This window comes from Oryctolagus cuniculus, chromosome 1 (assembly GCF_051225735.1).
Source record: "Oryctolagus cuniculus isolate XC-2025 breed Fujian yellow rabbit chromosome 1, ASM5122573v1, whole genome shotgun sequence".
Taxonomy (NCBI): Eukaryota; Metazoa; Chordata; class Mammalia; order Lagomorpha; family Leporidae; genus Oryctolagus; species Oryctolagus cuniculus.
In genome coordinates, this window is record NC_142867.1 from 155,554,527 (window position 1) to 155,580,113 (window position 25,587).

Sequence of the window (25,587 nt, forward strand, 5' to 3'; positions counted from 1 at the left end):
CCCCGACCGGGACTAGAACCTGGTGTGCCAGCGCCGCTAGGTGGAGGATTAGCCTAGTGAGCTGCGGCGCCGGCCCTAAAACTGCTATTCTTAGACCATTTCCCTTCTAGGGACCTCAGCCTGTAGCAACTTCCTAGCACCTTAGAAATCGCTGGCCTCTCTTAGAACTGCTTTGTTTAACATCACTGTGAGTGTGTGATTAACCTCAACTGCTTCCTATAGTAGCTTCAAATAAGATTCCTTGCATCCCCATTAGGTGGACACTGATTTTGCCAATGGAGCAGCTTGGTGATGCATTGTTAAAAAAATAAAATCAGGTCTAGAGGCTTCATCGGTAATTATTATCTGAAAGAGTTCATCGGATGCGGGGATTGTCCCACCCATTTCAAACCTTTTGCAGCTTATTTCAGCCAAGTGTTTGCAGGGAGAGTCGCTTGTGGCTCTGTAAGCTAGGGCTTTTATGGAAGTGCTGAGAAAAAGAGAGCTATTATCTTCGAGAGATGCTGCTCTCATTTTAATTGCAACTTGGTATGAATGAAGTCTGGGTCTTTCCTCAATGAACACTTCTAACTCAGGCCAGGTCCAGCAGACACAAGAATTTCCAGAAAAGAAAACTTACCCATTATTTAAGAAGAAAAGCACAACTGGTAAGAACCCATGAAATGGTGTTTACAATGCCAAATTTACCTCCTCTTTGTTCCTTGGTGATTAAGAAAAGCATCAGGCAAGATTTTTTTCTTTTTCTTCTTTTAATTTTGTCCAGCATTAAAGGAGGGAACTTCATAAACATTGATTGTCATTTACAGAAAACATTCAGAAATCATGTGTGCATTATCCAGGAATGCTAACAGTATTCAACTAATAATTTACAGGACATAAAATAAGGACAAAAACCTATTACATTCTAAAGTAATATAAAACTCTTTTTTAATTGTTAGGGAGTGCTGTTTTATTCTAGTATATTTATACTTAAAAAAACTCAATGATTACTTCCTAAATGACTCAGGCTGCAGGTTTACTGACATACACGGAAATTAGGGCTTATATATTAAACAAGGAGAGAGAGAGATCAGAAAATTGTAGATTTTAAAACTATATATGTCACTGGGTTTATTTGCAGTTTGCCTTTTGCCTCTATAGGCTGAGAAGAATACATGGTAATTATGTAATGAAGCTCCAGTGGTGACTATAAGAGGCATTATTTTTTAAAGTAGAATTATTTTAGAGTGCATACTTTTATTTTACATAGATGCGGCAGTGCAACTTTTGTGCATTGCCAACAGTGGTGTGCATGCTAATGAGATGAAAACTGTACCCCTTCCACGCTTGCTCCCCCAGGCGCAGTGGTGGATAGGGGGTGCAGCCAAGCCCCGGACAGCCCTTGGTTTCAAGTGCTGAAAGGCTTAGAGTCACTTCACTTTGCAAGTGTAAGCTGGAGCTAAAGTAAAAAAAAAAAAAAAAAATCAAACCTCTGAATGATGGAACGATATGAAAATCATTTCTCTCAATCCTAAAAGCAAGGAAGCATTGTCAGGGATTTAAAAAATATTGGAAAGTCTCATTTAAATCTAAATATCTTTTTTCTTATAAATTGATCATCATAAAATATTAGCCTTTTACAGTCCTATTTGGGATGCAGGAAAAGCATCAGCTTCCACAGACTTGCTCCTGCCTGGGTTGCTACAGTTCATGACACCTCAAGTTTTCCTCCCTCTCGGTTGCTCCCCAACCCTCCCCCAGGTTCTTTACAACATTTATTTGGTGAAGGTCAGTTATGGCTTCAGCGAATGAGTGGTCTGACCTCAGGTTATTAATTATAAGAAATAAACGTGTACAAAAATATTTTGTTCATCAGAAAGCGGAGTTTGTTTTCCTTAAGCTATCCCATGCAGAAAGGATTTAGACAAAGCCATTTACTTACAAGGAAAGATGACTTAACTCACACAATGTTTTGTTTTTTGAATTTCCTTTTTCATATTGTCTCCTTCAGACAGCGTTTGCAAGTCTTAGGCCAATCTTCAGTACAAATTCTTTGGAGCAGATTTAATTGACAGCCCTGTCCCTTTCTCAGTTGTGTTACAAAAAGAAGCATACACTGAACACCAATGACCCGTCAAGATGCTTAAACTGTTATGACCAGTTTCCATTAAAAAACCGAGAAGTACAGAACACGCAGAAAGGAAGCAAGTGCATATTTGCTCTTTGTTGTTTTTTCCCCCTCTAAAAAAATTGTTACAAAGTCTTATGCTTAAACAGACATAGAAAAATCAGTGTATTCACTGTCTCTGGTTATTTACAGCAAAAATTGCAGAGACAGCATACATTGTATTAGACCTTCCACAAGCATATATTAAAAGTAATTACATTTGAAAAAATATTTTTATTTTTCCTCTACATTTCTACAATACGTACTCAGTTTTCTGTGGGTGTAGTTTTCATTCTTGTGTGTGTGTGTTAATCCGATGAAGCAGATGGTACTGTGCTTGGATGTGGGATTTGTAGCTTTGCAGACATACCTCATGTGTGCCTGCATATGGTTGTGACAGAGGCCTGCGAATGCTCGCCGTCAGCCACAGCCAGCAGAGTGGTGGAATATAAGGATCGTGCCACCCAGTTGGAAAGCAGCTACCCTGTGTTTCCCTGAACTGGGCTCATTAAATTCCGGTAACCCTTGTGCTTTATTTATTTTTGACCATGAGAACAATCACTGAGCTGCTTTCTCTGATCCACTGGAGTCATGCAGGAGGCAAAGATTACTATGGCCAGTTCCCATCGGAGCAATTCCAGCAGCTTAGGAAAAAGTGCACAGACAGACAACCTCCCTCTGCTACGTAAGAACCCATGGTCTGCACTTCAGGGAGGACTGTGCGATCAGGACTGCAGAAAGAATTCTTCAGATACATATGACTACGGGAAAACAAAACCTTGTTGCAGATAGTGAAGCCACACATTTAAAGGAAACACATTGAAACTCAAAGGCATCAAAGTCCTGGGTTTGACTTTTAGAAAAAGTAGCAAGAAACCTAGACCCCTGGCTCTGTGAAGATGGGCATTCTGGAAAGACAAATACAAGTGTCTTGTTTCTGCCTTCATTAAACTGAATTGCTTTCACTTTTTGACCATTGGCTGTTTTTTTTTTTTTTAACTGACCTCTTCCTATATCCTTGAGTAGTGATAGTTAAATATAGAAATTAAATTGAGTATCAAAAGGGCAAGATCTCTTCCCTGTGCCTCCTTCCTATGCTAATACCATTCTAGTATCATCTGGGGTTCAGTAAGGTCAGATGCTGCAGCTGAACAGGCCCCTAGGTGCAATTTTGGTTTCAACCGAAGGTTGTGACCTAGTTGTCTCTGGGCCCTCTTCTGCTAGAGATGCATTGTTGGTCTGCATTAAGCTGTGATCAACTCCCATCATTTATAACTCAAGAGATTTCATAAAAATGCAGAAGCTCTAGCAATAGTCAGCGGAATAGGGGATGTCCCATTTTAGATAGGGCATCTCCTGGCCAGTTGCCCACTAGGCTGTTTCACTCTCTTGTATCCACTCCCTGGCCCCCTTAGACCTTTGAAATGTTAACCCCTGCTTTTAATGGGCCCATGCCACTGGTCCTAAGAGTCCTCCAGAAAAAAAAGAAAAGAAAAGAAAAGAAAAGGGGTGCTGGCTCTTTTCTGAAAGATTCCCATGATTTTCCATACCAGGCCTTAACCCTCCTTTCTGCTTGTACCAGCAATTGGAAACAGAAGATCGAATAGTTTGTCTGAAGCAGATCGTGGGCTATTCTCTCTTCTTTATAAAGGGGACTTTGTGCAAAGTTTCACTACAGATACACACTTTAAAGTTATTGCTGTCCTACTGAATGGGGGCCCTGTCAGGTTACAATGTACTTGCTTGGATTTATTGTCCAACTTCATTGGGCACAGACATTTATGGATAAAAGAAGAGTTGGGGAGAAATTATTTCTTCTAAGTTCCAGTAACAATAGAAATTTTCCTTGTTGCTGTAATAAACAGAAACAAAGAATATGGAACAGCACTGACATTGTTTGCATCTGACTGATGGATTTGAGAAAAAGCTGGTAAGTTTTCAGATTATTCTTGGGACATTCAAGCCTGGTACATATAGCATCACAATGAGTGAGCATGAGTAGACTATCCATCTGTAAGCCTTTCTACAAACTGTTGAGCTTGACTGCTGTGAAGTTATGTGTGGAACAACGCAGCTATGATAGGAAATGTACCAATGCCTCCCTGGCAGCTTGTGTGATTCAGAGTTCATTATGATGTAGGCTTTCTTGGATTCTGCCAAAGAAATCTAATTATCCGAGAGACCATTGCGTTCTCTGTTTTTATCTACTCAGAGGTGCTTTAGCCAGAACCCTGACGATCTCACAAAAGCAAGTCAAATCCTGGAGGGGTAAGTGTGTTGAGTACATCTCCACCCTCCGCCTTCAGTCTTTAGGGGGAAAAAAGACACAAAAAAATTGATACGTAGGGACGTATGTGGAGTGTCAAGCCATTTTTGGACTCCCTTGTTCTCTTATTTTTCCTCCAAAAATTGTCTTTCCTTTCACGGACCACAGCTATACACTAGAGTGTGAATTTATACAACTTCATCTCCTTTGTCAATTTTGTCTAATGCCGGTTAGAGTTCTATGTTTCCCTTGCTCTGGACTTGTATAGGCAGAAGCTTGGATTTACTGGGAGAACTATGAACGGGGTGTCTGGATTATTTGGCTCTGAACAGATTACAGACAACAAGACTAGGTTGTCTTTACTCATGTGCAACTTTTAGGCAACTTCATATAATAAAAGTAAATTCAGTTTATGACATGAAGTTAGCTGGTCTGAAAGCCTTGTCAGAGGTTTCCTCATTGTCATATTTAATTTATACTGTTTACATTTTGTGGTCATTTTCCTGTTTCTCCCCACTCCTTGTTTAAAAATTGAAACATCCCTGAGTGGATACAGTGCAACATCTGCATCAAACAGTGATTGTCATTTACAAAGCATGAAATGAGAAAGACAGATCATGGATTCTTTCTTCCAGCGCACACTTTATCATGAGTGTGTTGTGAGCATGTGAGCTCTCATGGGGAGGAACAAAGTTCTGGGGTTACACCTTATAAAGAAAGTTGTTCTTACCAAAATCACAAAATATCTTGACATGTAGTCACAGGAGATGTTCAAAAGCTTTGCTGCCATTGAAAACAGACTTGATTCTCTTTTAAGGGAAAATGGGCAACTGTGGCCAAAACTGGAAATCTCCTCTCTCAACTGAAATGGGCTGAACATGTACTGGTTTCCATTGTTTTGTTCTGGTTCAATTGCGAGCCCTGCTTCCTGTCCCCTAGCTTCAAAAGGTTCATGCCGTCCCAGTGAAATGCTTGCACTAGTGGAAATGACACAAATTCAAAACCAGCACCTCCTGAGGCAAATGTGGGGAACAATCTTTTTCCTACATCACTCATGGGACAAGGGAGGAAAAAACTCTCAGTCACTTCATCAATTGAGCCAATTTAAATTCTCTAAGGTAAATTGGAGGCAACAAATGATTCCCTTTACAACTGGGCAGGAATTACAGGCTGACGATGGGAAACACTAGGCCAACAGAACAATGAAAACAAAGTTTGACATAAGTTCAAAGCTCAAAGGGAAACACCAAGTAGACACATTAAGCATCGCCTATCACAAGCCAATCATAAAACATACATTGCATTTGGAAACGGCTTGGTTTAATTGAGTGCCTTCCATTACCCTGTTTTCCTAGCAATCAGTAAAGTAATCTTTCCATTAGAAGGAAATATGACTCTTGGAATTAATTCTTTATACAAAGAGCTAGCAGGAGTGACATTTACACCAAAAAGAATTGAGTCCCTGTAGCAGCATAATAAGCAGTCTACAGCTGTCTTCTCAGAACCAAAGGTAATTTGGTTCAATGTAGTTAAATTAATTGAATATAACAGTAGTTGAGAAAGAGATTCATTATTTTAAAGCCTTTTTGTTTTTCCCCATTGGTTTGGAATTCATCAATCATGAGGTGAGAAAAGGCTCCGTTTTCTGAAAGGAAAAGACTAACTCTAATGCTTTGGTCGTCAGTCAGGAGTTCTGAGGCATCTTGGAGATGGTTCTCGACCAGGAACTTCAGGAGAGCCTAAGAGATGCAAAAAATGAACCCCTCCACTGACAAAAATGTACAGATCAGGTGTGTGTGTGTGAGAGAGAGAGAGAGAGAGAGAGAGAGGAGAAAAGGAGGGCAGATCTTCATAAATAGGGGGCTGGCTAAATCTTTTGAAGACCACAATTTTCATTGCCTTATACACAAGCTTCTCCCCTAGATTCCTTTTTAAATACTTTATTTTGAATCAGATAATAACAAAGGCACAGGTTTCAGGACAGAGGCAGAACTAGTGCCTTATAATTTATACTTTGATTATTAATTTTACTGCAGAAATGTGGAGAAGTGAAAACTTGTACAAGGAAGTTTAAATTCTCTGATTCGGATGTCACCCTTGCATTGTGTACTTTCAAGAGCTATTAAATAAGCCTAGGCTGGATAGATGATGTAATTTCAAACTCCATAGGAAATAGTTAGGATGTTGGCATATAGTAATTCCTTAGCATAACACAGCTATTTTTTCTTAGTCTGTCAAGCTTTTGTTATATTTTTATAATATAACATTTCAGAGTTGAAAAAAATTCTAGGTCCTGGACTAAGACATAGAGAGTCCTGCCTCCCTCTCGCTGGCCACTTTTCCCAACAAATGTATTAATGAGAATTAATATAAATAATTATTTATTTACTGTATATGTTCTCTCTCTACGCTTTCTTTGCCAAAATGACTAGAGGGAAAACGTTTACATGAAATGGCATTGGGCCCTGTGTTCTGATTTACTCTTTCCTTTTTCTAGAAAAGAATTGCTGGTGGTCATAATCCACAGGCAGTATTTTTCAGTAAGCACCAAAGTCAAGTTTCTTTCACAACTGGAAACCCAAAGAAAAAAGTGTTTTCTGTATTTTGATGAAAAATAGTAAATACCTATCATTTGGTCAAAAAAGTCTCAGACCTTACAATATTATCTAAAGCCGAATTCTTAAAACAGGAAAATGGCTCCAGATACTTCCCCTCTCTCCCAACCCCAATAAGTACCATCTTGACAAGGCTTTGATGTCATTGATAGAAAAAGTTTCTATGCAGAGGCCATGCATTCTATTTATTCCTTCACAGATGTGTTTCTGAATTGGTACTGCCCTGCCTTTGATTAGAGATGAAAACATCTCTGGCTAGGAAAACAAAATCCTGATTGTCTAACAAAAAGGTAACATACAACACAGAAGATAAATCATTTAAGAGAGCCTGACTGAACCTCCACTGCTAGTAGGGATGATATTTTAAGCCACAGTGCATGTGCATGTATAAGTAATAGTCATATATAATATTTTCACATATTATATACTTATTACATACATGCACAATACGTTCCAAGACAGCTACAAATTTACACATGCATCAACTATCTAAAAACATAGAAATAGGTAAGCCTATTAAGTGGAATTTCTTAAATTATATTTGAATAATCAACAGGAAAAGTAATCATGTAAAGTACCGCTCTGTTCTCGAATATATCTACAATAAAATTCTATAAACAGTTGTCTCCCAAAACATACCCGAATAAAATTAAAAAAAGATAACACCCAGTGTCCTATATTTGTATATTTATGGTCATTTCAAAAACAAACAAACAAATAAAAGAGCCCCACTCAGGTGCATATTTACATTCTTCAAACTGTAGCGGTGAAAAATAACTCTATTAAGTGCAGGACATTCCTAATGTTGCAGTAGTGACATTTTCCTTAAGTTTCCATGAACACATTGCTTTTGTCTTAATGGTGATGCATTCCATGACTATGAGACAGTTCTCTGGTCTCCTTCATTTGCAGACGGTGGCACAGTCAGGGTTAAAGAGCTCCTTGTATAGCGGAGGAAACAGTGTATTCACTATGTCTGGATGAGATTGCTTAAATACCTGAAGCTTCTCCCCGTGCAAGTTGCAAACTGCAGTGATGGTTGGTATCTTGGCTATTAACTGCAGAACCAAGAGACAGGGAGGGAGATAGAGAGGGATGCTCATTAGTGCTTTGTCTTCTGAATCAGTGTCCTTCCTGGTCCCACATAATAATAAATTGCTTTGGAGAAAGAAGGCTCGCTTTCAGTTTCTCTTTTGGAACACAACACAACACACCAAAGCAAAAGGCATCTCCCACCCCATCCCCTAAGGAAAATGGAAAGAGAAAGAAGCAAGCAGGACCAAGTTTCCTGATGCGTTGTTCTTAAATAAAGTGTGTATGAGAGGTAGTCAAATTTAACAGCTAGCTAGGAGTGGACGCTTCACTACCTGAGACAGAATCTTGGTTCCAAAAAAGATTAGTGATGGGATGGCTGTGATATACTCTCTGATTCAGTTTTCCAATATGTAAAATAGGATTAGTAATTGTACCTACTATTAGTAAGTAATAGAAGTGTGGACTGAGTGAAGTTTGTAAGGTGTCAAGAACGCTTTAGGCATGAAGCATAGTTGTTCACTAATATTACAGACTAGGCATCTCTAATCCAAAATCTAAAAGGTGAAATGCCCCAAATTGAAACTCTTTGGGTGCTAACACAAGGTCACAAATGGAAAATTTCACCCCTGACCTTATGTTATGGGTCATAGTCAAAATGAAGGCACACTGACATTTCATATAAAATTGCCTTTACATGTGGGGCCCATCCCCAAGACACGTTCACAAATACATATTACAAATTCTGAAAAAATCCAAAATTCAAAGCACTTCTGGTCTCAAGCATTTTGGATAAGGAATGCTCAACCTGTATTCTTATTTACCATTTCTCACAGATTTTTATGACATGAATGTTAGAATTGTGGGTTTGGAAGGTGATGATGTTTGGAAAGTATGGGGGGCCTTATTATGAAAAAATTATGCATGGATTTCAGGGTGTTTTGCATCACACTTATCTGTTAACTCCAATTTTTCCATGAGCATTTTGAAATACCCTTATCTAACCAAATGGCAGCATTGAGTTTAATTTTCTGTGTTGCTTCGCTGTCAATTTCACTAAACCCACCTGTGACTCTCCAATCCTTTTCCATTTTAATGGGTAAGATGAAGCTTCTATTTACGGCGAACTCAAAAGTCTTCCATAGCCTTGGCAACTCATGACTAGAGCCTAGGGAGATTACTGACGCCATAAACAAGAGTGTCAAATTGTTAAGTCAACAACAGGAGTCACTGTGTATTTACTTCTCATGTGGGATCTGTCCTTAATGTGTTGTCCAATGTGAAGTAATGCTATAATTAGTACTGAAACAGTATTTTACACTTTGTGTTTCTGTGAGGGTGCAAACTGATGAAATCTTTACTTAATATATACTGAATTGATCTTCTGTATATAAAGGTAATTGAAAATGAATCTTGATGTGAATGGAGTGGGAGAGGGAGCGGGAGATGGGAGGGGTGCAAGTGGGAGGGAAATTATCGGGGGGGAAAGCCATTGTAATCCATCAACTGTACTTTGGAAATTTATATTTACTAAATAAAAGTTAAAAAAAAGATGAAACTTCTATTTAATCAAGAGAGAATATAGGAGGTCTTAAATATCAAGAGAGAATATGAGAGGCTACTGGCACATAGCTTCCTTAGGGCAGTATTTTAAGAATGAGTGGAGGATATTCTCTTATCATTCCTAGGTTTTGATATATATATCTGTTGTGTAGAATGCAATTTTTGAGTACACAGTTTGCTAGATGCTATATAGGTCTTAAGACATGAACACTTCCAGCTTTTGACATGCTTGGAACTTAACAAATTTTTGAATCCCTCACTTGGTGTCAAAATTAGCTTAAACAAATATGATAATCATATTACTGTGAGGACTAAGATACGTCTATAGATTACACTCTTAGGAAAGGTAGGTATGATAATTGGTATCATTAGTCATAGCATTAGTCATAAAGCTACATTTAAAAGTGGTGACAAAATCCAATTAAGTAAAGTCTGTCTTGACCAATTAGTTCATCATACTTGCTACTCTGCTCAATAACAAGAATACATATTAGCCTTTGAAGTAATGGGGGAAGCAGATAATTAGTTACTTTGTAGTTTTTCAAAATCAGAAATTTCCACTCTTTCATTAACTTTCCTTTTAACAACTGTTGACTATTTAGTCATAGGATTAGCAATTTAAAAATAAGATCAGGATTAGAGCTGTTGACACATTTATTAAGGAAACCTAGAACACATGGAGAACTTTGGGGTTCAGATTTTCTGTCTCCACTCTTATTTAAAGACAGGAATAGAAATGAAAAAATGTGGAATCTCTGTAGAATGAATGTTAAATTTATGACATCACAAATTAATTTTTGCATTTATGATACTCTACAGTGATTCGTTGCATGCTTCCTGTGTAGCAGGCACTTGGCTAGACACCAGAACTCACAAGACAGCTGTGGTTCTTGTTTGGAGTTTGCTTCAGAAGACAGATGGGAATAAAGTTGCTGTACACTCAAAAGCAGATGGAGACACTGGTGAGTTCCATAGAAGAGCGGGGCACAAAATGCAACACTGGCTTCTTGTGGTAGGTCCATGAAGGCTTCCCTGAGAAAGCAGAATCTGAGCTGGGCTCTGAGGGAAGAGTGAGAGCTAACTGGGTTCTGGGACAGGAGCTCCTGATGTCCTTGGATCATTTGCAAAGACATGTGGTGTTCCATGCACCAGAAGAAGTGAAGGCAGTTCAGGGGGACCGGAGCAGTGGGTGAGTGTGTTTGGGAGGGGTGAGCATAGCCAGATTATATGAACCATTGTAGTCCATGGTATGACACTTGGAAGGGTTTTGAGCAAAAGAGAAAGATGATAAAAATCTCCGACAGAGAAAGATCTTCATAATCTCGCTCTTCAATTTGGTACCAGAGTGTAAAATTGTCTTCTCTATATTTCATAGGTAAATAATATACAAGTGCCCACTTAACTGGAGTCTTTTGGGAAATTATGCGAACTCTCTTGGCCAGCTGGCTCACATAGGAGTCCACAACAATTTAGAAACACTTCTTGCACATTACAATTTCCCCATCCTATCCTGCCCTGTCCCCAAATAGCAATTGAATGCCAAGAGGCTCCGAAAGCTTTCTGCAATCATCTGCAGTTGAATTGATCATGTGCAGAGCTCCTGAAACTTCCGGATGCAACTTTGTAATGATGGTCAGTCATTAGTGTGCATAAAGATCACTACTAGGGTGCTTTGTAAAAATGCGGGTCACTGGGACCTACTTCTAGAGATGGAGTTTCAGTGAGTTGTGGTTGAGTTTAGGCTCTTTTGAAACAGACATGCTCTGCAGATACTGATGTTAGAGGTCCATGGAATTGTCTTGGAGAAACACTGCTTCAGAGGCTCAAATCATATCAATTTACTACTGATTTTCAAAGCTGAAAAGTACATCCCATTTTGCATTTGAAGTAGTCCTGTGAGCCGAGTATAAAGTTCTTTTTCAGGAGCCCGAGAAGGAAGCTAAATCCAGAGAGGGAAGGTTCCAATAGCTTAGCTCTATCTGTTTGTGGAGGGACGATTAAAGACATTGCTGAGTTTCTTGTGAAATAAGAATGATAAAGAACACGTAGTGGGGTGTCTGCCTGCCTGGGTTTGAATCTAGCTTTGCCACTTAAAGCTATGTGATCTCAGGCAAGTGACTTAATTTCGCAGCTTCCTTATCCATGAAGAGGTGTCCATATCAGCCCTGCCTAAAAGGGAGGCTGTGAGGACTAAATGGATCATTACAAATATTTGTACCATGGTGCCTAGTTCAAAATGGTGATACATGTGATGGCTTTCATGCTTCCATTCCCACATGACATGTGCAAGGGCATGCATTTCAATCAAATGCTAGAGAGGGCAGGAGGTATGCTTAGCCTTTAACTGAACACCAAAATTACAGTCTCTGTATACTGTTTGATAATGTATGGGACAGTCAGTCAGCCATTTGTATAAGGGGATTGCCAAATTCCTCCAATAGTTGCTCATTTGTTTTGGAAATAGTTAACTATTTATCTATGTGTCTAAAGTGAATATGGACTTTTGCTCCTTTCTTGACACAAACTGGCATTTAAGAAGAGTTTGGTTAAGGATCCAATTCTGCTCTCTTTTATGGGATTTGCATGTAGTCCTTGTTGTTCATCTGTAGAATGGGCCAAAAACAATGAGAAGAACACTGAGAAAAACAGAACTTTCCCAACCTCTGTATTCTTGGAAGAGCTGATTGAAAAACAGCCAATCAGCTGTGGAAACAGAAGTGTTTACAGGGGCATCCATCACTCTGGAGGCCTGATGGGCCAGGAGGCCGTGCAGTGGCAGTGGCAGCACTTGTCAGAGCCCAGAAGGGCCCGGCAGAGGAAGCAGCAGGCAGTCAGTTTTTGCTCATTAATATCATGTACTGCAGCTGGGGGACCACCATTTCAAAGGGAGCTCAGAGCAGCCTCAGCAGCAGTTAATGGCTCAACAAATTTCTAAACAGCTGGGGAGGTGATCCAGAAGCACTTGGAGACGGAGGGGGTGGTCAATTTCAAATCATCATGAAACTCATTCATGTTTAAATAATCCCTACTGCAGAAGTAGACAGAGGGTCTGTAAAAGGCATTTTCACACTCATCTATTCCTTATGACAAGCATTTCTTATAAGAAGGAAGCTTTAGTTTATCCCTATGGGGTCTACAGGAAGAAAAAGCAGCTGTTAGAGAAGAGATCATAATTCTAGGCTTCTCTCCAGAGGGCAGTTTTATGAGAAAATTCTCAATTTTATAACCAGTACATCTGATGTTGGAAATATAGAACACACAGAGGGTAAAACTAGTGAACTTGTTCATGCGAGCTTCCAGATCATCAGGACGGCCTTCAGCCTAAAGCAGGAATCCAGCAATGGTCTGATCAAAGTGGAAGAAATGTGAGAGGCATTGATCAAAACCAGGTGCATGTGAACGTCAGCTCTTAGTTACTACTATGAAATATCTGAGACAAACTACTTGTGAAGAAAAGAGGCTTATTTTGTCTCATAGTTCCGGAGGCTAACAGCCCAAGATTGGGTGGCCTCATTGGTTTGCCTCTCAGAATGTGGTGGATGCAGTATATAGAAGAACATATAGAAGAGGGGTCACATGGTGGGTCAGGAATTGTAGAGAGACAGAGGGAGTTTGGGTTCCATTCTGCTTTTGTAACAGTCTCTTCCAAGCATTATCGTCTAAGGACGTATCCCCAATGCACTATATACCATTTAGGAGGTCCACCTGTTAAACACCACAGTTGGATTAAATTTCCACCCTCTTAGCTGTTGAGGACACTTCAAAACCTCATGGAAAATGGAATTAAGAGATGTTTATGTTTGGTGCAAAAACCAATTTAAATTCATGAATAGTTTTTTCATAATATACTTTTCTAAAATAAATGTATTCTTTAATTCTACTTTCCATGAATTTTAAAAAATACTTTAGTATTTCACCAGGTATACCAGAGAAGCAGAGAAACTGGAGTTTAGAGAAGCAGAATATTGAAGTAGATAAAAAAGAAAAATGAATATGTAAGGTGGAGAATTCCGAGGGCTTTTTAATTCCTGAATGGTGGCTAAATTATACATTCATCATTTACTCATTTATTTACTTATTTCTTAAGCGAGTTGGAGGTTTTTTTTTTTCCTGTTACTTGTAATCAAAGAGTTCTAGCAGATATATCAGCTTGTAACTTGATGAGCAAGGAGTAAAATGAAAACCTCTCTTCTCATTCATAGACCATTAATCTGATGGACAACCTTTAGAATATACTGTTGGAATTTCTAGGTGTTGGACTTACAGTGTGTGATACCAAACAATAAACAGCTGAACTAGGTTGTAATAATCCGGTCTCTCCCCGAATTCCTCAAGGAAATGACCAGGCGTTGTTCACTTTCTCCTTGCATCTGGCAGTAGCGTGCATTCATAGTAAACGCGGGTCGTGTCCACAATGATCCCAGGAGGGTGCTGTGCTCCTTGCGCATGCATTCGAAATTTAAAAACCCAAGAGATCTGTTGAACTGTGCTTTTTTTTTTTTAATCATTTTTGCCTATTCTTGCGTTATTCTGAAGTGTATTTTCCCTTGAGAGGAGGCCTGAGGGGAGTTTCTGGAATGGTGATTTTACCTGGGCAGTGGCTACATGGGTGTGTTAACTTGGTGATAATTCACTAAGTTGTACACTTAGGCTTTAAAAGCTTTTCTGTATGTATATTATGTTTTTAAAAAGTGTAGACATTTTAAAGTACAAAACAAGTTCCTAACCAAATAGAAATTGGAAAGAGCTCTGAAATCAACAAGTCACATCTTCTTATGAGGGGCTCTTCAAGTGCTGATTAGACAAAACTCTTCAATATGAAATTGAGTGCAAATTCCTAGTTCCACCTTCTAGAAATTCTAATAAAAGAGTACAAGCTAAACAACAAGTTTAAGTAAAAATAAAAGTAAAAGATACGTTTATTTTTGATGCAAAACATCTTGAAATCCATGTGTAGCTTTTTCATAATATACATTTTCAATTAACTTCAAAAACCTTTTGAGCTGAAATAAACTTATCCTTTCATTCTATTTGATAGGAATTTTTTGAAGTACCTTTGCATAATATCTGGTTTTTGGTAAGAAGAATAAATGAGATTTAGGTATAAAACACTTCATTATTAATAATAGTGTAGTCTATTTTGACCTCATTGAGAAAGCAATGAAAATCAATGCAGTTTTCAATGAGCTCTCAATCAGTGTTTTCTCCAAAGACTCTATGAGTCAATATAGCTGTTTCTTGGCATTGTGTGTCATAATAGCACTACTAATGTGAGAACGGACAGGAATAAAAATACAAGCAGAATTTCAGTTAACATGTAAAATAAAGATGTTCAAGTCTTCCATCTTTTAAGCTTTTTTTTAGTGACTTGGTATTTTATAACAGAAAGATTTACAAATTAAAAACCCTAGTGAATCTGTTGGCAAGTACTTCTCCCAGCTTAATCTATGTCAATTCTCCCTCAAAGGTGGGAGCTGTCCAGGCACCTGAGCTGGAGGTAGCTTCTTTCTGAGTCTCTCAAACATTTAAGAATAGTTGTCTCAAATTCAGAGTCCAGGCTCCAGAACTGATTGGATTGGGTTCATGTGTTGGCTCTCCCACTTACAAGCTGGTTAACCTTGGGCATAATACATGATCACTTAAAGTTTCTAACTTCTATCTTGTCAAGTGAGATAGTGAGAAAGCAGTTTTGAGAACTAAATGTCAATCTGTTTAGAATCTATCACCATAGTTCCTGGCACACAGTACATTCCCAGACCTTCGCAAGTTTCATCATTCATTTGATCAGTCCTGTGATTCTGATCATGCAGCGTGATTATACATCACTTTGAGGGATTTGTTTTTTCCTCCATATCATGTGCACTCAAATCTCATTTACGTATGTTTATATATCTTGCATAATGACCTGCAATAAACAGTTGTTGAGTGAATGAAAATGGTGAAACTTAAAACTACTTCCTATCTCACACTATTTCCATGTCACTGTTTCATTTGCAGTATGAGAATTCTACATTAAGATAGTGCATTAAATCCTGCAAAGTTAGGCAGGATATAATGCCTCTTGTCCAAACTTCAAGAAGTCTAGATCAGTGATGTCTGAATGAAATAAAACATATGCTATAGATGTAGTCTAAAATTTTCTACTAGCCACTTTAGAAAAGCTAAAAAGAAACAGGTAAGGGGCAGCTGTTTGGTCTGATGGTTAAGATGCCTGTGTTACATATCTAAGTGCCTGGGACTGCTACCCAGCTCTTGATCCCAGCTTTCTGCTAATGCAGATCATGGGAGGCATGGTGATGGCTTATGTAATTGGGTTCCTGTCACTTATGTGGGAGAACTTGAATGAGTTCTTTACTCTGAGCTCTGACTGCAGTCCAGACCTGACCAGTGTGGGCATTTGGAGAATGAACCAGCAAATGGAAGCTCTCTATCTTTCTCTCTGTGACTCACAAATAAATAAATGCAAAATTTAAAAACAGGTAAAATTCATTTTATAATTTATTTAACTCAAAATATCAAAATTATTTTTATACCAACATATAATCATAAAAAGTATGAATGAGTCACTTTACATTATTTTTAAGTAGTAGGTCTTTGAAATCAGCATATCCAGGACTGGAGGGCAAGGTGAGGAAACACAGCAGGTATTTGAGGTAGTGCTGGCCCTGCCAAAAAGGGCCAGAAGCCAGGAAATGAAAGGTAGTCTGTCTCTCTCATCTTCCTGAGGTTTCATTGGAATGTGACGTGGGTGTGCTGGGAAAGCTGGCCCTTTAAAACCTGAGCATTGGGATTTAGGTCGATCTCTCCTCTGTCATGGCCTGTAAGGATTTTCTTTGTGAAGAGTGCAGCTTTTTCTCACTGGTGCTGCAGGGAACTAGGAGAGAGGCTTCGTGTTTACTCAGTGGTATGCTGCAAAAGAGGAGACTGTCTCCTCTGGGGCCCATGTGGCAATGGCTACGAATCAAGCAAAGGATTTGACAAGGTGAACCTTCAAATCCAAACAGGGTTGTCAGTGCATCGTCCAGGCGTTCTCAACCACAGCTAACCTGAGATCCCCAGTGCCTTATCGTGAGCATAACCGACTAATGCCTTGTGGACCAAAGGATGTGGCTGAGGCACTTTCATGGGCAGCATGATGTCAGCAAAACCAACTGGGGAAGAGAGAGCCCATCAGGGGACAGGTCAGACTCCCTGGCCAGCCCAGACGAGGAGGAAAGAGAAGAATTATGTTCTGACTTTCAGAAAAATAATGATGCATTCCACCACATCCCAGAAGAATTAGAAAGGTTTGTCTGCATGGAATTGTGGGTCTAGAACCACTCAGAGGAGTGCTGGGCTCCCAATTCCTGGAAAGCTAGCATCTACGACACAGAGTAAGGCACAGGCATCTGAGTGTGCTTTGGGAAGTGAATGGGAGGCATGGTACTCACTGAGGTGGTACAGTGGTGGCAAAATCAAAGGCAGCATTCCTTCCAGGTCTGAACAAGGACAGCTGTGGGGTTTGAGGTATACCAGGTATACCAGGAGTTCTCCATGCTTTCACTTTGGAATATTATTGAGGTTGGTATTTTTAAACTTCTCAGTACAGTTGTGGGCAAGGACACACCTCAAAGAGTGTTGTATCTTTTTGCGGGAGTACTGGGAAAAATAAACATGCTGCCTAACAATATTTCCTGACTCTAATTACCCAAGAGGCTTAAAAGGAAGGCTTGAACTGGAGAAGGCCTCTATCAAACATGCTGCCAGCTTTGGACCTGACCCACAGCATGTGTCTAGAGAAGAACTAGGAATTTGCATCCAAGGGCATGACGTGAACAAGACATACAGATTCAAGCTTTGCCCTTGGCTGTGGCTTCCCTGCCACAACCTGGCCCTGCTTGGATTGACCCCTCCTTCCCCTCTGGTCAGGGCAAAAAGAAGAGCAGATTTAGTGATTTGCAATTTGCAATAGGGGAAATGTCAACTGTCTTTGCAGTTCTAATATTGAGAAGGCGCAGCACAGGTTCCTAACCCCCACGGTGGCCCTCACCTGGAGGTAAATCCGTCAACGTGCATCATGGTGCAGCCAAAGCCAAAGGTGCTGGAAGCCCCACAGGAATGCTGAGCTCTGCACACAGGCCTTATAAACACTGTAGACTTTGCAGCTTTGGGCCAGGAAGAATATCCTGAACTGAATGACCATAGTGCAGAAAGCACTAATTTAAACCCACAAAAGCTGGTGAAATCAGTACTTTCCTCACTGATTGCAATGGTAAAACATCTCAAGAGTCCTTAATCACAGGGGACTGAGCACTGGAGGGCAAAAGAAGATGTCAGCAGGGACCTGTGTTTTCTCTTTTGGGAGTCATAGAATATTAAAGTGAAGGGACCTTAAAGACCATGCAGCCCAACCTACTCATTTCCCAGACAAGAAAAGTGAAGCCCAGGGAACAGATGGGCTGCCTCCTCTAGTCATATGGGGCTTAAAAATATATATGTATATTTATTTTCTTTTCATGAGCTTTAGTGAAAGTGACCAATGTTATCTCATTTCCTGGCTTCTCAAATGCAGGATCCAGCCAAATTTGACTCTTATTTATAGCCTGAAAATACCTTACCCTTCCCTACCTCCACAGCACCCCCATCACTAGCCATGCCACTCTCTACTTCCCCAAGCTCCAACTTCCACTGCTTAAGATGGTTTTTACCCATCAGTGATTGGCCCAAATATACTGTCCCTTGGATAAAAATTTTCTGGCTGAAATAAAGTTTCTTCCCACAATAGCATTTACACATTACCTATTCTAGACTAGTCGTCTTGCTTATATTTTATCTCAGTATGACACTGACACTATCTTTAGTCACACTGTACAAATGAGGAAACCGAGGCACAGAGCGTTTAAGTCACAAGTCCAGGGTTACTCAGTTAGCAAGTGGCAGTGATGATTTATTATAAATATGCTGCATCTCATCATTATGCTGATGAGGAGAGAAAACCAGATTCTTCCATAGAGGTTTTTTCCTAATCAAAGGAACTTCAAGTTACCAAAAACTAATTAATGTATCAGAATTGAAGCTTGGTTAGTGGACATAGAATCCTCAAATTTTCAAACTTTCCTGAGTTTAAAGTTTGGCCAACAGTTGAAGGCAGTGCTGCCTGAGCTTTAATTTCCGGCAGTAGGCATGCAGAAGGTATGTTGGAGACTGCTCTTTGAGGGTGAAGTTCAAAGACAGTGTAAGCTCTGTACTTCTGACCTGATTTCTGTTGCAACTGTTCAGGGTCAAACTGGAAGGTGGTACAGATGCTCTTTTGCACATGACACAGAAGGCAAATCGGCTACCTACCTCCTGGGGTTTTAACCTGAGTCTCCAGTCATGAAGACGACTTTGGGGTATATGCACATTTTTCTAGAGATAGATTTTATAATGTTCACCAGATTCCTTAAGGGACTATGAATAGCAAATATCAAGAATGGCAGTGCTCATTTTAGAGATATTATAGAGGCAGAAGAGTTCTCTGTGGAGACACAAGGAGTATTTCTGAGATGTTTAGAATCTGGGGAAGGGAACAGTTTCTCTTGGATATGAATAAAACTGCTCCTTAGGACCTGCACACGGATCGTTTGCTTGTTCTCAGGGAGGTAAAGCAGTCAGGAACTCAAAAGATTCACCCCTACTTGATAAAGAAAATCTGAGGCTCAAAGTCAGGGAGTGACTTATATGAGACCGCACAGTTCAGAGCTGGGAAAAATGTGAATCCTGTCTTCTCTGGCTCCACTTTGCAGTGTTCTCTCTTTATAAAAAGATGAGTAGAATTATGTATTCTTCCTACTAAAGATTAAGAAAGGAGAGTTCAGCTGTTTTATAGTGGATCTTGTAATTATTTCCTAGCCATCAAATACTTTTCATTCTTAAGTTTCTCTGTCTTCACTAGGCTAATCCTCCGCCTAGCGGCACCGGCACACCGGGTTCTAGTCCCGGTTGGGGCGCCGGATTCTGTCCCGGTTGCCCCTCTTCCAGGCCAGCTCTCTGCTATGGCCAGGGAGTGCAGTGGAGGATGGCCCAAGTGCTTGGGCCCTGCACCCCATGGGAGACCAGGAGAAGCACCTGGCTCCTGGCTCCTGCCATCGGATCAGTGCGGTGCGCCGGCCGCAGCGCGCCGGCCGCGGCAGCCATTGGAGGGTGAACCAACGGCAAAGGAAGACCTTTCTCTCTGTCTCTCTCTCTCACTGTCCACTCTGCCTGTCAAAAAAAAAAAAAAAAAAAAAAGTTTCTCTGTCTTCTTTTTAACCTCCAATACTTCAAATCATCGCCAGGACATAGGAAGGTACAAAGCAGTGTAAGCATGGGTATTTTACCCTCCTAGAAAAGTAATCATCACAACACATCTTCATAGGAGCAAAACACTGTAATCTTCATTTTATAGATGATCAGATAAAGGTTTTTGGGCAAGCAAACAATCCCCCTAAGCAGAATAGCATGGACTTTTGCTTAATTCTGGAGTTTCTCAAGGGTTTGATGTCAGGATGGGAAATATGGAAACCAAAGTCTTTGGGAGAACCCAGATGTAGAGAATATCCCTGCTGTGGAAAATCCCACAGGAGTCTCAAAAAGAGTCACGGATCATCGCTTACCTGGAAAGGAGATGAACTGTGGAAACACAGTAAAACACTGAGTTAGAAAGTCAACACTAGCCACAAAATAAAGGTGGAGTTATAAGTCAGGAGCTGGTACAATACCTAATGGCTGTTAGGGAGACGCTCCTAATCATACCAAGCAGACATCTCTGGTCAATCAGATAACAGTGTGCTATGGACAATACCCTCCTACCCACGCTGACTGGACAGTTCAAACATAAGTAAGGCAGGAACAGTATTGACTGGACTGTTAAACTGCAAGCAAGGAGGAAACAGCATTGATTGGACAACAAGTCGGAGGACAGCAAGCTGGAGGACTGCCGGAAAATGAGGATAAAAAGGGGAGCCCTTGCACTGCTCCCCATCCTCTCGGGGACCATGGCCTGGTGTGTGTGAACCTCTGGGATCTCCACACATCTGGAGCTGAAGAGGCAGCCCACTCCTCTGCATGGAGCAGGTAGCGGCACAAGCCGACCTGCAGAGCTGTCCCTGAGCTGTAACCCCACTGTCTGTGTGAGTGTGTGTGTGTGCGTGGGCCCAGTGCGTGCAAACCTCTGGATCTCCTCACACTTGGAGTCGAAGAGCCATCCCGCTAGCTTTTGCTACGTGGCACAAGGGGACGACAGGATCAAGAGGCCAGTGGAGCTGCTGCGTTGCTGCCCTGCTGCCGTGCCTGACCAGCCAAGATGCCGCCTCACCGCCTTACCTGGACCCCTTATCAGCCTGCTGCCAGACCCGACCACAAAGCCGGACCAGGCCTCTCAGCAGGGGACCTCTCCAACTTCTCACCTGGCCGTCCACCTGGGAACTTTGAGCCTACTGCCCAGAGTGACAGCCTTCCCACGACTTCTTGCCTGTAAGTGACTGATCTGAGATCCGTCTCTGCCAAGACATGGAGCTCTGGACCTTGAACAGTGACACTCTTTTTTGTGACCGTGATACAAGCCTTGAAAACGCAGCTTTTACAAATAATGTTAGTCATTTGTAATATAATATAACTATGCTTTGACCCTATGTTTTGACCCTATGCAAGGTATCTGCAAATAATGCTGGAGACCTTGATGTACATATACTATTATGATTGGATAGCCCTTAAAATTACTTTAACACTGTATACTGTGATCTGTGGATTAATGAATAAGTTCAAGTAGTATTATTGATATTGATAATAATAGCATTGTTTCCAGTAGCCCTCTAGTCATTAAGGAAATAGTGTTACTCTGATAGTTAAGTATTATAGTAAGTAAGTAAAGTAGAAGATAAGTAGTTGTAAGCTATGATGTAGCTGTTAAGTAGTTGAGTCATGATTAAGTAGTGGTGTTAGGTTTATTGATAAGTGTATTAAATAGTATAGATTGATAAGTATATTGATACTGATAAGTGTATTGACCTCAATGAGCATGCTGATGAGTTGTGTGATAAAAAACCCCTGGTGTGTAAGCAATAAAATCTCTCATTGGAAAGACAGTCTTGTGTCCTTGTGTTCCTTTCTTCCCCGTGACTGACAAGTCATACGTCGCACTTGCTACTGTCGAGCTGCGTGACAGTGGGCGCTCGTGACACCTCCACATCAATCAGGTATGTTTGTACATATCTGGTACTGACCCACTGCTGAGACGCACGCATGCATTCACATTATTATCTTTTCTGCCCAGTGAATCTGAAAGCGAGTTGTTTTGCTCTTGACTGCAGAAAAGTGAGGTGCAGAAAGCAGGTGATTTTTCCTTAGCCACGTAACAGGTGAAGAGTTACACGGAAGAGAACGAGTGTTCCACAGTGTGGAAATGTGCTTCCTAGTGGGGCCTTAATTTTAACAAAATGCTACCATAATGAGGCAGCATATTTAACTCATAGAGGCTTTTTATAGCAGTATCCTGCATGTGTAAAGTAAAATCTGATGATGTCTCCAAATAGTCTTTACCCTCCTCCTTTTTAAATAAAGAACTTCAAGGGCAGAATGGGAGGGTTTTACTGACAAAAATATAAAGAGTAGGATTCCTATTAACTTTACCCAAGAATAAACTCAATTTCCTAGTTTCTTACCCACTAAAAATTCCCAGTTCTTAAGAAATCAGAGGTACTTTTAGAACTGGAAATAATTTTATCTCTCTAAAAAATTCTAGTTCTTATAAATAAAAAGGTGTTTGAATACTTAGAATAATGCTGAATATCAATCATTGAGAATTAAGTCTTCCTTTTGTAATCAGTTTGGTTTTGTAAACAGCTTTTCTCAGTACTTTTAAAATCATCCTTGTTAATTAAGCCAAACCAAGAAATCTAGGGCATGTTGCAGGCATTTTGCTTCTGGGATACTTCACCATATCTAAAAAACCCCCGGGCAAGTTTTGCATGATAAAATCAGAGTTGAAGGGAAATTTACAAGTCATCCATCTAATCTCTCATTGTCATCTACAACATTAACTGAGAGGTAACCAGGAAGTACCTACTAGAATATGACCAATGGTGGAGTTCATTACTTCACACAGTAGTCCACTCCTCTGTTCAACAATTTTCATCATTGGATCCTTCTCCCGTATTTTGAATAAAAATCTGCCTATTCTTAACTTCAGTCTGGACCTGACTTTGGAAATGGCACAAAGTATTCTCTTATTCACATGTGAATTTTGAAGACTTGTTCTCCTGCTTCCAGCCTTTGTTCTTCTGTTGGAACACTCTGGTTCCTTTAATGTGTCCTCCTGTGCCTTGCATTCAGATCTGTCAATGCCATCTTCCTCCAAGAAGGCCATTCTCCTCTTAATCTACCCTAGTTTATTAATCTCCTTAAAATGTACATCTCAGAAATCATGCAGCCTTTGGTAACTTTCAGAGACTGTTGCTGCTGAGAAGTTATTGCCCTCTGTTCTCTCTTTTGGCAAAAGGGGACAGTGATCTGCCGACCTACCTTTGCCAAGATCTCATCATCCAGGTGATTCTTCTGAATCACATGTTGAAGTGCAAAATAAATTTTTTCCTGAAGCTTCTGGACCTTCCGTGGTTCTATCAGCCAAGCTCGGTCTAACAAAGGAAAATGAGCAGGTAAGACAGGGGAGGAAACATAAACTTTGTTTTATTTCACCTACTTGTAGAAGTGCTATTTCAAACAGTCTCAAGTTCCCTCTGAAGACATGTAATTATAAGACACAAATATATAAATATTTTAGAATAATACCATCACGCCAGGAATACACAACATGAAAATCTAGAGAGAATCATTTTGGTGGAAGGGACACAAGAGTTCAAACAAACTCGTTAACAATTTCCATTTCTCCCTCTTAGGACATATGCTAAAAGTTTCTTTCAAAGTACAAATTATTGACTTGTGAAAAAAATGAACTACAAACTATTGTAGGAGCAAGCACTGTGGCGCAGCGGGTCAAAGCCCTTGCCTAGCAACACCGGCATCCCATACGGGCACCGGTTCAAGTTCCAGCTGCTTCACTTCTGATCCAGCTCTCAGCTATGGCTTGGGAAAGTAGTAGAAGATGGACCAAGTCCTTGGGACCCTGTCCCCCCATGGGAGACCCGGAAGAAGCTCCTGGCTCCCGGCTTCTGATTGACTCAGCTGCAGCTGTTGTGGCCATTTGGAGAGTGAACCAAGGATCAAAGACCTCTCTCTCTCTCTCTTTCTGTCTCTTCCTCTCTCTGTAACTCTCATTCAAATAAATAAAATAAATCTTAAAAAAAGAGAACATATTGTAGAGAAATATATTTGGTCTTCAGTATCTCCTTCCTCTTCTCCAGCTTATTCTTTCATTATATACACAGGTGAAGTTATACTGTAATTTATGTAGCAGAAACATGAGCCAATGTAAAAAATTTACTCCTGAGTCCTATTTTTCTATATTGAATTTTCAGTCATGGATTGGATAATCTCTACTTCCCTCTCTCCCTCTCTCTCATATTCTTGTTTCTGTCCCTCTCCCTTTCCCATCCCCTACTCCTTTCTTTCCCCCTAAAAGATTTATAAGACAGGGTAACAGCATTCAGCTCAGCATCAATGCTTTAGGTTGAGCCTTCAATGAAGAGCCACCTAGAATCTCCAAACACTGAACAAATACTCATGGAAAAGAACTTGGACATGATCCTCTTGAACACAGTTCAGGTCAGGTGAGAAACCTGATTCTGTAATTCTAGATAGGGCACAGACAAGTGTAGCCAACAGTTAAATAAACCCTTATGTAACTGAACACAAAAGACTTCAGTGATGATTGTCAGTCTTTGGAGTTGAATAGAGAGAGTGGCTATCAAGTCAAGAACTTGGGGAAAGGGTGGGGTCTGGCACAAGATGCAGCCAACTTGGGCTGGAAATTTGTCTTCCCTCATTTTGAACATGGCAGGTAGCCAGGGTGGAAAACAAGGTATTTGCAGATGTAAAGCCTCCAAGTGTGGGTCTACAACCAGGGCTGGAAGATTCCAGCTAGAACAGTCAGGCAAATGCCAGGCTTGCCAGAATTTGATGGCATAGCATGCTCTTTTCAGAAAGTGGCTCAAGAGCTCAGCTGTCAGCTGATTTTCTAACTTATAAGAACAGGCTAGCAGCCATCCTTCTGGGTCACCATTTTCATAGATCATTCTGGTTTGATATGTCACATCTTGAAAATTGGCTGCTAGAAATTTACTGACTTGACACAAACATATCCAGAGAGTGATTCTTTGCAATGTCTCTTTTGAATAAGCAGGAGCCAGTGTAAAACCACCTCTCCTTTCCACAGACCCACAGGCTTAGATCCAGTCTACTTTTGAACTATGCACACTAGGAACAATCAAACACAATGAGGAAAGAGTAGGAGGAAAATTATTTGGCATGTGGTTGCTATCAGAAATAAATACTTCTTGTCACTTCTTCTATCTATCTTTGTGCTTCTAGGGTTCATTATTAAAAAAGAAAGAAAGAAAGAAAAAAGAGGCCCAGAGGAACAGCTTGATTTTAGACAGAGGCACACACACACACACACAAAGTTAGTAAAAGCACTCCAAGTGTGACAGTCTGTTCAATAAATGGTGCTGAGAAAATTGGATATCCACATGCAGAAGAATGAAACTAAACCAACCTACATCCCATCTCTCCCTATATAAAAAATCAACTCAAAATGGACTGAAGACCTAAATGTAAGAACTGAAGCTACCAGAAGAAATCCTAGAGGAAACATATCAGGACAGCAGAATTAATAAGGACTTATTTGAAGAAGATCCCAAAGCAAAGAGAACAAAAGTAAAAATATACAAATGAAATCTTATCAAACTCAAAACCCTTGCACAGAAAAGGAAACAATCAACAGAGTGAGGAGGCAACAAATAGAATGGGGAGAAAATGTCTGCAAATGATGCATGAGACAAAGGCTTAACATC

At 40.3% G+C, this 25,587-nt stretch overlaps 1 protein-coding gene across 1 annotated transcript in view; it reads right to left on the reverse strand.

Annotated features, from left to right (window-relative positions):
* Nucleotides 1–730: 730 nt before the first annotated feature.
* The window catches only part of RORB (RAR related orphan receptor B), a 227,126-nt gene continuing 202,269 nt past the window's right edge, over nt 731–25,587 (reverse strand). The window contains exons 9-10 of the mRNA XM_017341876.4: nt 23,141–23,253; nt 731–8,085 (exon numbers count right to left, since the gene is read on the reverse strand). Of these exons, the coding sequence (XP_017197365.2) occupies nt 7,930–8,085; nt 23,141–23,253 (269 nt within the window). The 3' untranslated portion in view covers nt 731–7,929. The remainder of the gene's footprint in view (nt 8,086–23,140; nt 23,254–25,587) is intronic.